Source organism: Diceros bicornis, chromosome 2, assembly GCF_020826845.1.
Source record: "Diceros bicornis minor isolate mBicDic1 chromosome 2, mDicBic1.mat.cur, whole genome shotgun sequence".
NCBI classification, from domain to species: domain Eukaryota; kingdom Metazoa; phylum Chordata; class Mammalia; order Perissodactyla; family Rhinocerotidae; genus Diceros; species Diceros bicornis.
Window position 1 is genome coordinate 58646029 of NC_080741.1, and position 14725 is coordinate 58660753.

At 37.4% G+C, this 14725-nt stretch overlaps 1 protein-coding gene across 9 annotated transcripts in view; it reads right to left on the bottom strand.

Annotated features, from left to right (window-relative positions):
• The window catches only part of CFAP20DC (CFAP20 domain containing), a 226793-nt gene that overhangs the window by 90951 nt on the left and 121117 nt on the right, over positions 1 to 14725 (bottom strand). For all 9 annotated transcript variants that reach the window (XM_058562112.1, XM_058562095.1, XM_058562100.1 and 6 more), the window contains 2 exons: positions 1147 to 1283; positions 307 to 469 (listed from right to left, as the gene is read on the bottom strand). In XM_058562112.1, coding sequence (XP_058418095.1) covers positions 307 to 469; positions 1147 to 1283 — 300 coding nt within the window. The remainder of the gene's footprint in view (positions 1 to 306; positions 470 to 1146; positions 1284 to 14725) is intronic.

Below are 14725 nucleotides of genomic sequence, written 5' to 3' on the forward strand. Positions count from 1 at the left end.
GTAAAATGCACATGGAGTTTCCAAAAGATAGTGGTAATAAGATGCTCTATGATTTCCTCGCCAGTCATCATAAAGTAAAAACACAGAGTACTATGGCAATTTGAAATAATGGAATAAATAGAATAATAGGTTACAGAAGATGAGTGTAAGAATTCTAAACGTATTTCAACATCCACCACCCTTTTCATATTTAAATGATAATTCTCCAAATTTAAGATCTAGTCAAGAATATAACTTTGGATTTATCTTAACAAGAACATTTCTCAGTATTTTCACTAGCTATCAATCTTTGTGCATGATTCTTACCATGAATAGGTACAGTTTGCTTTATTTGGCGCATATTTTCTTTATATCCTTGCTCCTCAGACTCAGATATCAGCAAGGTTGACATTTCTGCACTGTTAGCACACTTCTCTACTACAGACTGCTGGCACGATCGGTTATTTCTGGACCCAACAGATCTTATTGTCTATAAGAAAAAGAAATTAATCTGTATATTTTAAAATTTAGGAGTTGAATTTATTCCTGTAGACTCTACAAAGAAGAAATAATATTTAGACAAATAAACAGTGACAAAAAAAAAACTAGAAGAAATGGGGCAGTTAAAAAGTTGATGGAGAGGGAAATTATGGTAGAAAATTAGAAAGAAACGGAAGGAGAAATATAATGTGAGATAAAATAGAAGACAAGCAAGTCTCCTAGACACATAAGTTAAAATGTGCTTATCTGCAACACTCCACCTTTACTAGGTAGGAGTTGAATTGAAAATCACTGTGTATGTCAGAAATTCAGAGGAAACTAAAAATAAAAATATAACATTTGAGAATCTGTTCATTGTAAGGTTTCTGGTGGTGATCCAATTTCTTTTTGAGGGAGACCACAAAATGTGCTCACATATATTTGCCTTTAAGTTTGTGAACATATTTAAAGAAAAGAATGCTGAAAAATGTTAATTGTGTTGACATGACAAAAAGGAAACAGTTTTGAAGTCTTTTAAAATCCAGAATTTCTGTTCCAAATTTACTCAAGCCTTCTGCTTTTGGCACGTGGTCTCTCTCCCTCTTTTTCTTCCCCCTAGATAGGGAAAAAACTCTTCCTTTCCCAAGCCACTCATGCTTAAATAAGCTCTTCAAACCTTGCTCCTACCTCACTGGATATCCTCATGTTATTTCTTCTGCCAGAGAGTGGAGGTGGTCCAAGAACTTTGGATCCAAAGGCGATATGGCAAACATCTTGATTTTTACTGTTCCGTACACTGCCTGTTCCTCTGTTAATGAACTGATCTGTTTCGTTAAAGGAAGGTAATAACAGTCCATTAACGGTGTAATGACAAACACCATGTTGCAATACATCTGAAAGTACAATCCAGGTGTCATATGATCCGAATCTTCCCCTCCCCCACAGGGTACTTATTAAAAAGGTAGATACTGGGGCCCAACATCAGATCTATGAGATCTGTAGAATTAGAATTTGTGGGTGGGGGGTTGGAGGGAACAGTGGCAGAACTCTACAATTTTAACAAGTGCCCCAAAGTGGTTCTTGTGCTCACTATCACCTGAGAACCACTACCACAAATGTTTTTCCTCAGAAAAAAGAGAAAAAAAAAAGAAAGAAAAGCTACTAAAAAAATACATCTTATTTTCTCTTTAAGGAAATAATTTAAATAAAACTAACTCAATTGAACAAATAGTTGATTGAGCACTCTCTGGTGCATTTCCTAGAGGTCATCAGTGACACAAGCTAAATAAGGTAGTCTGGAGGGAGGTGACAGTACAGGTAAACAGGTAACTATAACATAAGGCGGACCAGTGGGAGTGAAGAATAAATGACCTCTTGACGGACCTTGAATGACTGGTAAGATTTCAAGAATGAGAGGTAGGGTGGCCTAGGCAGAAGAAAGTGCCTGAATAAAGCTATGGAAGATGGTCGGGTATGCTTGGGGAATAATGAAATTACCAGTTTAGCTGGAAGGATAGGCTAAGGTCACACTGAAAAAAGCCTTAAAATGCTAAAAAGCCTATTCTAAATTTGGTAGGCAACAGGGAATCCCTGAAGGTTTGGGGAGAAAGAGAGCAAACGGGTATCACCTCCAGGATACAGCAGGTGTGCTCGCCAAATCTTGCTTCCCTTTCCTCCGGCATACAGCTAAATTACATTCTGAGCCTTCCCTGCAGTTATATGGGTCATGTGATTGAGTTCTGGTTACCGGAACACGAGAAATGGAATGTGAGAAGTGTAAACCACTGTCTGGCCCCTAAAACCTCCTGCACAATCCCCCACGCTCTCCCTTCCCTCGTGTCTTGACAAGATGCAGGAGATCCAGTGGAGGACTTCAAGGTCCCCAGAGGAGCCACTAGACGAAAGGAGCTTGGGACTCCGAATGACCATATGGAAGGCTGCCCAAGGGACTCCTGACTGGACTAGGACTATGTGAGGTTCTTTGTGACTGCAGGTCCTTTGACTAAAAAAGCAGGTGCAAGTGATAGCCCTTTACTGAAAACACTGCCCACAACCTAGAAAGCCTTCTGCTGAGCCCCACTTGCAAGACAGGACCAACTTGAATATTATGATGTTGGCCCTGAGTAAGTCCACATTTGTCCTACAGCCTTGAACATATATGACTTACTGGCCACTTCCTGTCTGACCTATTCCCCTGTCTAAAAAAAATTCCTATAGTTAGCTAATTGGTCTCATTAGCATCTGCTGTAGAGCTGTAATTCTACATGTGGTGGAGGTGTGGTGGAGTCCACACCTATGCAACAGCATGAGAAAAGGCACAAAAGGTTGTGAAAACACACCCTGCTTAGGAAGTTCCAACTACTTAGATCTGAGTGGAAGCAATGTGTGTGGGTATATGGGTATTTTTTGGGTCTGTTTTTGTGTTTGTAATAGATGAAGCTGAAGAGATGAGCAAGGGCCAGATTGCTGAACTGATCTGAAAGGATTTTTGCTGGACAGAAGATCCAAGGTGGCTGGCAGAGTGGTGAGGAGATACAGCATTCCAATTTGCTTCAAATTCTTGAAGGCTTATTAGGTAGACGAGAGATTCCATTTGTTCAAAGGGCAGAATCAGAACTAATGAGTAGAACTTACTTCAAGAAGCTTTTAGTCCAACATAAGGAACATCTTTCTTTAACCAAAGTGTTTCTGGTTCTTTTGGTGGTGATTTCTGTCATTTTGAAGGTGTTCAACCAGAAGTCTGGAAAGCTATTCTGGATATTATAAGGCAGACTCAGATATCAGACGACTCCCTAATTTCTATGTCTAGCCTCATCGTCTCTTCTGAACTCCACTCCTTGTATCCAGTGGCCTCCTAACCAGCTCTTCTTCGATGTCTCAAAGACACCTCAAATTGAAAACTTGGTCTAATGAATGGCACCACAATCCATCCAGTTTGAAAAGTCAGAATCTAGGTGTCATCCTTGACACCTCCCTCCATCCTCTGCATATCCGATCCATGTCCACTTCTCTCCACCTCCTCTACCAGTACTGCAAACCAAGCGACCATCATGTCTCTCCTGGATGATCACAAAGCCTCTTGAGTGATCCACTACATCTACTTTGGCTCCCTGTCCCATGCCCTCTCCAATGGCTCCCTGTCCGATGCCCTCTCCAAAATGCAGCCAGAGAGGTCTTATACCAACAGAAATAAAATTGAATCATTCCCTTTCCTCACTTAAAACTTTTCAATGGCTTCCCTGCTGCTCTTAGGATTAAGAAGAAAGTCCTTAACACTGCCTGAAAAATCCTGCGTGTTCTGGCTTCAGTTCATACCTTATACCCCTCATTTTCTGCTCTCTGAACAGATTGGCCTCCTCGGTTCTCCCTGCCTATGAAAGCATTTGCACATGCTGTTCTCCAAGACTAGAAGGCTCTTCCTTCTCCTCTTGGCCTTTATGTTTCAGCTCATGTATCACTTCCTTAGAAAAGTCTTCCCGGACCTTTCTGACTAGGGTAAATTCCCCAGCATAGATACTCCCATAACCTTTCCCTCACAGAACTTGTCAGAATTGCATTTTTACAATTGCATTTGTGTTTATGGGATTCCCTAATAATGTGTGCTTCAGTAGATATGAACTCAGTGCCTGCTCTGTCACCCTGCATTGCTAGCACCTAGCCCGACACAAAGTGTCTGACACAGAGTAATAGATCTTTGCTGAGCAAATGAATGAACCATTAAACGTAATGGGTCGGCGGGGAAGTTGGATTAAATGACTAAATATTTCTAACTACGATTGGAATTCCATGTTAAGAAAAATCCACCTAAGGGTTTTTATGTGTGAATTGAGGAGGAAGACTGGACAGAACAGGACAATTGCCAGGATGTGGGGGATGCGAGAGAAGGGTCAACAATGACCAAGACATTGATATTTACATGAATGGTGTAGCTCTCAACAGCAGCAGTGCTATGGCACCACAATCAGATGCCTACTCAGGTTACATGTAAAATTTCCTAGTGTTAGCAAATAGACTTGGCTATGTGTGCATCTGTATTTTTTTCCAGTCATTTATAAACATCCATTTGGAGTCAACAAAACACTGTTAGTCTCTTACTGTTAGGATCAATAACAGAACAAAATGACCCTCAAATTCCAGGCCAATTGGAAAAATCTATTATTGACTCATCATTTGTACCTTTTGTGACCAAGTAGAACAAATCCTAGACTACTGATTTTGTTCTCAAATGTGGATTTTCCCAGAAAGAAATAGCCACTGAGGATCCTGAAGGGCTATATGGGATATGGCATCGGCCAACGTGGGAATTTTCAGTACCGGAATAGGAGCCTTTTTTTTTTTTTTACTTGCAGTCAGGGCAACCATTAGGGTATGGGCATATCTTTCTGTTCAAACATCTTACAGGGGCAATTTCCTTGATGTTTTTTCATATTCTTTATCTATATGCAGGTTCCCCCAATCAATTTAAAGCTTCTTTGAGTAGAAAGACCATTTATTTCATACTGTATGTACCCCCATCTGCTGAGCCCAGCATAGCACATGGTAGACAATGGAAAAAATCTCACCAAAATTGTGGATAGTATCCAAGATTAAAAGGAGGATTTTTTTTGAGGAAGATTAGCCCTGAGCTAACATCTGTGGCCAATCCTCCTCTTTTTTTTCTGAGGAAGATTGGCCCTGGGCTAACATCCATGCCCATCTTCCTCTACGTTATATGGGATGCTGCCACTGCATGGCTTGATAAGTGGTGTGCAGGTCCACACCCGGGATCCGAACCCGTGAACCCCAGGCCACAGAAGCAGAGTGTGCGAACCCAACTGCTATGCCACTGGGCCGGCACCAAAAGGAGGATTTTTTGGGGGGAGGGAGTATTTAAAAAAATTATACTGACAATTGCAGCTACAATTCCAACAAAATGAGCATATTAAACTAGTTCATAGCTATTTAAAAAATTAAAATTCCTAAATACCTTGAATTTCTTAGAGGAATCTCTTGCTTAGCAGTGGATATCCAGTGACTATTAAAGTTATACCTAAACTTGATATGATATACTCCCCTAAATCACAGAAAATTAGATGTTATTCTGTATTTTATAAGAAGATCCACTATAGGATTTCTTTAAGGAGTACTCCACCACCGTGTATTTAAATTCAAATCTATTTTTTAAATATTAAAAATTTTAGTACACTTTTTCTCACAAAGCAAAGTATACCAATACTCCATTATTTAGTATCTCTTTAATTAACAGACCTCTTTAAACTTGTTAGTATAATTAACACAAACACATTTTTAAAGCCTGTTTCACTTTAATAATTCTCTGTTTATAATCATATTAATTGTCATAATTATCTCTATAAACATGTATCATGTTATGTAGCTAATATAATAGGGTCCTAATTAAAATCTACAATGAAAAGCAATTTAGACTTTTGGTTCCTAAAATAAAAGGTAGAAGAGACAAAAGTTCTATAATGAGGAAAATCTTAATAAAAGAAAACTACAAGCAGAAATGCACGCCTTTTGAATTCTAAAAGGAGCTCTTTTAAGAGCTGATATCAATATGCATAATATAAGGTTAAAAATCAAGGTTAGATTAAAGTCATGCTCTAGGCATTTCATTTTCTCGAGTTTGCGGAAAATGAACTTGGTGTAGGTCAGAGATGTTACCATTAATTATTTTGCTATTTTACTGAGGGGTACATGCCTTTGTAGTTAGATTATAAAACCTGAGGGTCTACTCTCTAATTGTCTTTTAGAAAAATAAACATTCATTTTTGTCTCAAGATACAATGTTCTAATTATTATAGTCATTTAAGTTTGCAGGGTTTTCAAAGCTTAACCAGAAAAATCTGCTGAATTTTCAATTCTAATCATTGAAGGGTCATGCTCAAGACTTACATCTATTAGCTAACAATCAAATCAGAATTAAACCTGCTACCAGAATCCAGACTTTGAAGTGGATTAATTTTTATTTTATTATAAGTGCATTGTTATAAAGAATGTCAAAAATACAAAAAAGGCTGATCTAGTAGAGCAATATTATTTTAGACAAGATACTTAACCTTTCCAAGCCTCATTTTTTCATTCATATGATTGAGATAATCATAGTACTTAAGCCATGGTGTTTTTGTTAGAGTCTACGAAATAATGCATGTAACATGCTAAATATTATGCTTAGTAGGAAGTAAACGCTTAGTAGATATGTTGTTAATATCTTCCATCTTGAATAGCATTTAACAATTTACAAAGTCCATTCACAATCATTTATTCCTTCATTCACTTATTCTTTCAGTAATGACTGGGCACCTAGTCTGGGCAGCCACTGCTGTAGGCACTGAGTAAGACAGGGGATGAGGTGGACACCTCATTTCCTTCAAGGAGCTCACAGTCTCATGGAGGAGACAGATATTAAAGCAAGTAATTCATAAATAACTCCATGATTACAACTGTGATAAGAGCTATGAAGGAAAAGTTCAAAGGGTCATAAGCGTGTTAATGGGGGCTGGTATCTAGTCTTTGAGGTCAGGGAAATGATATTCAACTCGAGATCTAAAGGATGATGGATAATGAGGATATGTACATGATCTCTATGCAATTTCCAATCACTTAGCGTGATACTATCTCATCTCCATACATGAAGAAACCGAGGCTCACGATGTTTAGAAATCTATCCACATAAAGCAGCAGGGGTTCAGAACCCAAGTGACCTGAGGCCTCTTTGTGCCTTCTTTTCACCACACATGATACTGTCCTTGGTGGGCCAGGAGGGCATCCAGAGGATTCTTCCCATAGCCACTATTTATTTTCTGTGCAGTTTTGTGAAGCCATCTAACTAAAAACTTTTGTTTTGCTATCTGAAAAGTGGGTCTATTAATGATTGTATAGATAAGTATCAAAAGTTCATGAAAATGGTAATTAATGTATGGGATGAAGACTAATCGGGTTTACGAGGAATCAGGTACAGAACATAATACTGTAATATCCTTTTTCAGAGGAAAGAAAGTGGGGGAGGAAGGGACAAACTGAAGGGGCTTCAACGCCAGGCAGGTGACACATGTGACAAGCAGACACGTACAGAATGTAGGGGAAACTGTGGCTAATTTAACGGTGCATGTCCTATGCAAAGTATTTTAATTAAAAACTCTTTTTAGACATGGTTGGAGGACCGTCAGTCTGTAAACCCTGGACGCACGATGAAAAGACAAGTTGCTAGGTAAATGACTAAAGCAGGAAAGGCCCTAGGTGATTCAAATCGGTTCAACTTCTGCAAATAATTAAAACTAGTACTTAGCCTTATCTCATTAATAAAAAGTTTAAGACATTTTTGAAAGGCAATAAGCTAAAATTAGAATCTCTCTTTCTCCTCTGAACTTGAATAGAACCTTAGACAATGTAAAAACACCATCTGTGTGTAAAGTTAGGCTATGCCAACGAGATAAAAAGTAATAAAGCACAAGATATTACTTTTCTTCACAAATTCTTAATTTATTAAAAAGTTGTAATTAGCCTAGTTTTGTCCTTTACTATTAATGAATAAAGAAACCTTTTTAGGGAAACAATTTTATCTCAAGAAAACTTTCCATTTTGAATAAAGAGTACAGCTTACATATTAATACAGGCCTTGGTAGATAATTTCCATCATTTGGGCCTGGAAATAGGACAGTTTCCTATAACACCAGAAGGCTCCCCTGAAGATAATCCTTAAAACTAGTAGTGAGAAATTGCTTAATGGGAGTCAGCAGTTAAGAAAGCATCTCTGAAACCAGACTGCCCAGTCACATCTCAGCTCTACCACTTACTAATTACTTAATCACTGTAAGCCTCAGTTTCCTCATCTACAAAATGGTGATTATGATGGTTTCTACATAAAAAGGTGTGTGAGAGGATTAAATGGGACAAATTGTGTAATGGTTAATTTTATGTGTCAACTTGACTGGGCCACAGGGTGCCCAGATTAAACATTATTATCAACATTTGAATTGGTAGACTGAGTAAAGCAGATTGCCCTTCTTAAAGTGGGTGGGCATCATCCAACCCACTGAGGGTGTGAATAGAACAAAAAGGTGGAGGAAGGGAGAATTCGATCTCTCTGCCTGACTCCTTGAGCTGGGACACTAGTTTTCTGCTGCCATCACACTGGAACTTTTACCATCGGCTTTCCTGGTTCTCAGGTCTCTGGATTTGGACAGGAACTACACCATTGGCCCTCCCGGGTCTCCAGCTTGGATGTAGACTGCATCTGACTGCAGATCCTAGCACTTCTCAGTCCCATAATTGCATGAGCCGATTCCTAATAATAAGTCTCTCTATTTATATATATTTATATAAACCTATATATACATATATATTTATTTATATATATGATATAGGTGTGTATATATATACATATATATATATAAACATATATATACATGTTCTTCTCTGGAGAATCCTAATATACTATGTAAAAAGTTTAGTGCTTAGAATACAGTAGAAACTCACAAAATGTTAGTTATGATGATGATTTTTGCTTAATATACTTACCTGCTCAAATTATTTGGCTAGCATTTCATTCATTCATTTGATCACTTAATCAAAAAATATTTACTGAGTTCCTGGTAAGTGTTAAGCTAGGTTCTAGGGACACAACAATAAACAGGACCCCTGCAGTTCTGAAGCTCACATTCCAGAGTGGGAGACAGCAATAAGCAAACAATTAAGTAAACAAGAAAATATCAGGTAATGATAAGTGCTGTGATGAAAATAAAAACAGTGTGATGTTACAGAGAGAGTGTCTTGGCCATTACTGGAGGTCAGTGATAATTAGAGCCCCATGTTTACCACTAGTGAAAATTATGTGAGCATAATTCGTACTGATATAGTATGGATTATCATATATATTTCCCTATTATACCATAAATAAACAAGTTTAACATTTAACTATATATGTAAAAATTTTATTTTGCCAATAATTTTGGATTTCCTTCCCATTATAATATTTTAAATCCAAATATTGACATTAAATAGAGAAATAATTTTAATTTTAGAGCAATTCTTTGGGTTTTTCAAAAGACAGAAAAATATACAGAAGAAACCAGAAATGTCTCATAATTGCTCTAACATAATACAGCTGCTGACATAATAAATCATGAATATATTTAGAAGATTAAAATTCTCTAATAAAAGAAAATATGATAGGAAAAGTAAAAGTTTTATCTCCCTGTCCCAGACTCTCCTAGTTCCTGTTCCTAAAGGCAATCATTAAGTTTCTTGTGTTTCCTTAAAAAAAATGTACGCATATACCAGCATCCCTAGGTAACTATCTTTTTTATTTACATCAAGGGGCTCATATGGAAACAGTATTCTAGGTGTCCATTTTTCACTGACTGACACAGCTTTGAGACCTTTCCAGACCATCACAGGCAGATCAGGTTATCTGTACAACTGCACACACAGGATCTGATTGCGTAGATATGTAATCAATTCCCTATTATGCACATGTAGTTTGTCTCCAGGTTTTTGTCATTACAAGTAATGCTATAAAAGACATCTAAAGGAGAAATGTAAAAGGTTGGAATGAGTCAATCCTGCAAAAGTAGCACAATTATCTGATTAAATATATTTTTCATATTTAAAATTATGTTTTATATCTTAAAGTTTTTTCAATATTTGGCAAAAATATCACAGAAAAATTAAAATTCACTCTATAAATGATTTCTGACATCTTTGCTGTAATAGATTTCATAGATACTGATCAATATCCATACTAAATTCCTTTCACATTTAAAAAAATTCTTCAGGAAGGAATGTGACCAGTTAAGCCTCATTTTTACTACAGATGGGGGAAGAGATATACAATTCAAATGTAGGAGAGATAGCTGAGTTTACTTTGAATTATCATCAGACACTGGAACTAGAAATTGTGGCATCTCTTTAACCCACAGCCCTAAGTCAAGGCTTATCAAAAGTCTGAGTTTAGAAAAGAAGAAATTAAAGTGTCTTTTTTTTTTTCCTGAAGTCAGAATCTAACTCCTTTTTCTTTTAGGTTCTACTTTACAGTAGATTTTGTTGCTGGATTTGAATTTTGCTTTCATAATGTGGAACCCAGAGAAGAAATTCTAATAAGGATCTCACCAATGCAAACTACAGTTAGATGACTATCTCACGGTTTTGCTAGATGCATTAATTTACCTGTTTGCAATTGTGCTAGGAGATAGGGATGTCAGTCTCTTCTTATCTAAAAAGGAGTAAAAGTCCAATAAGACTGCTGCCATGGAAAGGAGAGCACTTGGGAAAACTGCCTCCTAATTTTTAAGTAAACTACTTGTTTTGATTTGTGCTTAGTGGACCACTGCATCTTGTCATTAGTAGCTGAATGCTCAACTTCAATAATCAGACCTGATTCTCTGGTTAAATTAAACAGAAGTCCCATTAATGAAAGTAACATCATCAGATCCCACAGTCCTCTGCAGACCGACAGTCATTTTAGCTCGTGTGCACCGGGAATTGACAAAGTGAACAGTGCACAAAAGTGAACAGTGCGAATGTGTGGTAACACTGGCTTTTTGAAAAAACAATTATTTTATGAATTTCATTAAATGCTCTTGATCAAGTTATATGACATTCAATAACATGCACTCTAAAATAATTAGAAGTTTCAAGCTTTCCTTTTTCGCATAGGTGAACACGCCAGAAAGCATCCATAGGAAGCAGGTACTTGTTTCTGTAGCGGCTTCTCTGGGGTCTCTCAATATGTACATTTATAATAAATTTCACAATTTACATGCGTACTGTACAACCAATTACAAAAGCACACAGTCATTTGCTCATGCAATTCAAATTTCATCACGGGGAGTCTGTTTTTTAGAAAGACAAAAACAAATAGCTCAAATGAGGAAATATCTCCTGGCTTTTCCATAATTAAAAAGTCTGTCCTAGGGCGTTATTCATTAGCTACACCTTTCAAATAAAGTATCTTAGACAGAGAACAATTATTATTATTATATTCATCTGTAGTAAGTTTCAAAGCCCACAAATGTGAAAATTAGCAATTGAAAAGTATTTGTAGAAAGAGAAACACAAAGTTCAATGTATGTTCATATAATCTTAACTGCCATACATGTGCAATGAGATTTACTTAAGAGGAACAATCATAAACCTTGTGGTTATAAATGAATATAAATATGATCTGATTTCACAGGGCAGAAGAAATATGCTATTAGCTGGTGATTACTAACTTTCTATATATATGATTCAAGTTGACTATTATGCATTGACAGCCCACTTATGGAATTTGCAAAATATATACTAATACCCTCTTCTACAAGTTGGGATCAAATATGGCCTATGAAAAAGTTTCTGCTTAATTATAATATCGAATTAATAATGCAATTAATATTTATTCAAATTCTTCTTTAATATCAGGCATTACAGGTGTCCTTGAAATTTAAATTAAAAAAAGACACAAAACATCTGGATATAGACTTGCATTTTCATTTAAAGACATAATTAACTCTTAAAACATTAAGCCAGAGAGACAGAAGAAAAAAAGAGCATTTGTAATCGCAAAGAGTTATCTGATAGGCTTTACAGCTTAGTCATTTCTGTTACTGAAATCTATCACAGCCTACTAGATACAGACAGAGTGTTTGTTATTGAAAACACTCTTCTTACTCATTTCATTCTGTGGCGAATCTTCCATTAAGATTGAATTGGGACCCGAGGTGTTTACAGTGGCTAGGCAGTGAGATCTTTTTCATCCTTTTACATATTTTCTAAAAGTTCTTTAAGGAACATAGATTGTATATATTCTCTCTCTCTCTGTCTAAAGATGGTGTATATGATAAATACACAAATTTTCACTACTCGTGCCCTCATTGCTATCAAAAAGTCCTTCCAAAGTTGGCAATTGTGGAAGCAGGTGATAGGGACACGGAGGTTCATTATACATTCTCTCTACTTTTCTGTAAGTTTGAAAATTTCCTAATAAAGGGTTTAAAAATGGAGTAACTATTTACACATAGTCCTCTGAAAAGGTTTATACTGAAAAAGTTACAAAATAGATCCCAATTCTCTAGGAATATACAATTTAAGACACGTAATGCTGATGAGGATTGATATATAGAACACACACCAAGAATAAATGGATAGAAGACAAATGGAGAGAGTAACACTGAGTCCACTTTTCAACTCATTCATTTCATCATTGCTATCTCCTTTCTCCTGTTTTTTCTTGACCTCCCTCCAACTCCAACCTCTCGCTCTTCCCCACCTGTCACCTGAGAATCAACAAGTCCTGTCAGTTCTCCCCTGCAGCTTCTCTCAGGGTCATCACTTTCCACTTTCACAGCCACTGGTCCTTTTATGCCTAGATTGCTGCAAAGATGTCTTAGTTGTAAGCCTTAACCTCTAGTCTCATTTGACTTAAAAATTCATCTTGAATCCTGATGTCAGATTCAACTTCCTAAAAAAGAAGTTCTCTTTCTTCTACTTTAGGAACATGAGGCATACTCTTCCCGTATTATTCCAACACAGCCTTTCTGCCTACTCAGGCCATTCCTCTTATTAATCCCTCAGTAAACTCATCCATGCATTTTGCTGTCTCCTTGCCTTTGCGCAGTCTTCTGAACCATCTTACACTTCCATATACCTTATATGTATTTATTATAAATACTTATACAAGTATTTATCGAATACTTTCAAGATCTACTTCTTCCTCCATAAATGTCCTCCATTTCACCTTCCCCTGAATTACTTCACTGTTTATGAGTGTCATCTGAACCACAGGACTCTTGTAGGGAGAAGTGATCCAGTGGTTCTCAACCCTGGCTGCACATTAGAATCGCTGAGGCAGTTAAAAAAAAAAATCCATCCCAGGTCAATTAAATCAGAATCTCTGGGAGTGAAGTATAGACATTAGGAAAAAAAATTTTTTTAATGTCAGTTATTTTTAAAATGTCCCAGGTGATTCTAACATAGGAGGTTGAGAACTACTCATCTAAATAATATCAGGTTTCTTGACTTATAAGTACTATTCCTTCATTTGGTCAATAGCTATGGGTGTCTATTACAGAGGTAGAAAACTGGCAGCTGTGGCATGTTTTGTTTGGCCTATAGAGTGCTTTCCAAAAACTTCAGACTTCAGACTATACATATATATACATATTTGTTTTTTGGTGAGGAAGATTGGCCCTGAGCTAGCACCTGTTGCCAATCTTCTTTTTGCTTGAGGAAGATTGGCCCTGAGCTAACATCTGTGCCCATCTTCCTCTATTTTCTATGTGGGCCGCTGCCACAGCATGGCTTGATGAGTGGTGTAAGTCCGTGCCCGGGATCTGAACCTGCGAACCCAGGCTGCTGAAGCAGAGCAGGCAAACTTAACCACAATGCCACTGGGCTGGCCCCAAAGACAATATTTTAAAATTGGGAGATTTATCATCAACATTGGGATACCCAGCTCCTCTTGAAAAAAAAATGGAAGATCTGGTGAGACTGGGCCTGCATTCTTGCAAGGCAACATTGGCTAGAAGTAAATTGCAGTTACCCCTTCTAGACTGAGAAGGAGCTTCTAGTTTTCCACAATCCTCACCACTCCCTACAGCTCCCTCACAGGGGCTGAGTGTTAATTGGCATTTATTATATCTCTTGCATTGTTGTTAATGTTACTGTTTTATTAGTAGAGGACAATTTCTCTGAGCACTATCTCATTCCTCTCTCCTAACTGTATCTTCCACTTCCAGTAAGGCTCACTGTTCAAGTTGAACATATTTCTATGTGTAAAATTTCCAGGCATCCAGGCCACTTTATTCATGTGTTATCCGACTGGCCTCTGTAGTAATTTGAGTTTGCAGCCCCTGTCTGGTATATGGCAAGCACTGCATTAGAGGCCAGGGATAGCGAAGAATGAGGTACAGTGCCCTTTTTGGAGGAAGTCACACTTTATTGGGGAATGCAGGCATATTAAAAAGTATTAAAAAAAATAGTCATAGAAAGAGGAGAGCAATGCTTATTAGAATTAGGGAAGGCTTGCACAGATGAGGAGGCATTTAAGTTGTATCTAGAAAGATGAACTAGGAGTTTTTCCAGGCAGAAAGGCAAGGAAGCCATTTTAGGTCAATAAAACAGCAATCCCAAAATACGAATGTGTGAAAGCCCACGGAGTGGTGAGAAAATCACACATGGGGAACGAGAGAGGGGTGTCTGGAGATGAAACTGTGGAGCAGGTTTGGAATAAGGAAGGTTGGCACTGTTTGAATTCCCAAGGGTTTTTTCAATTTGTCTTCCAACATAG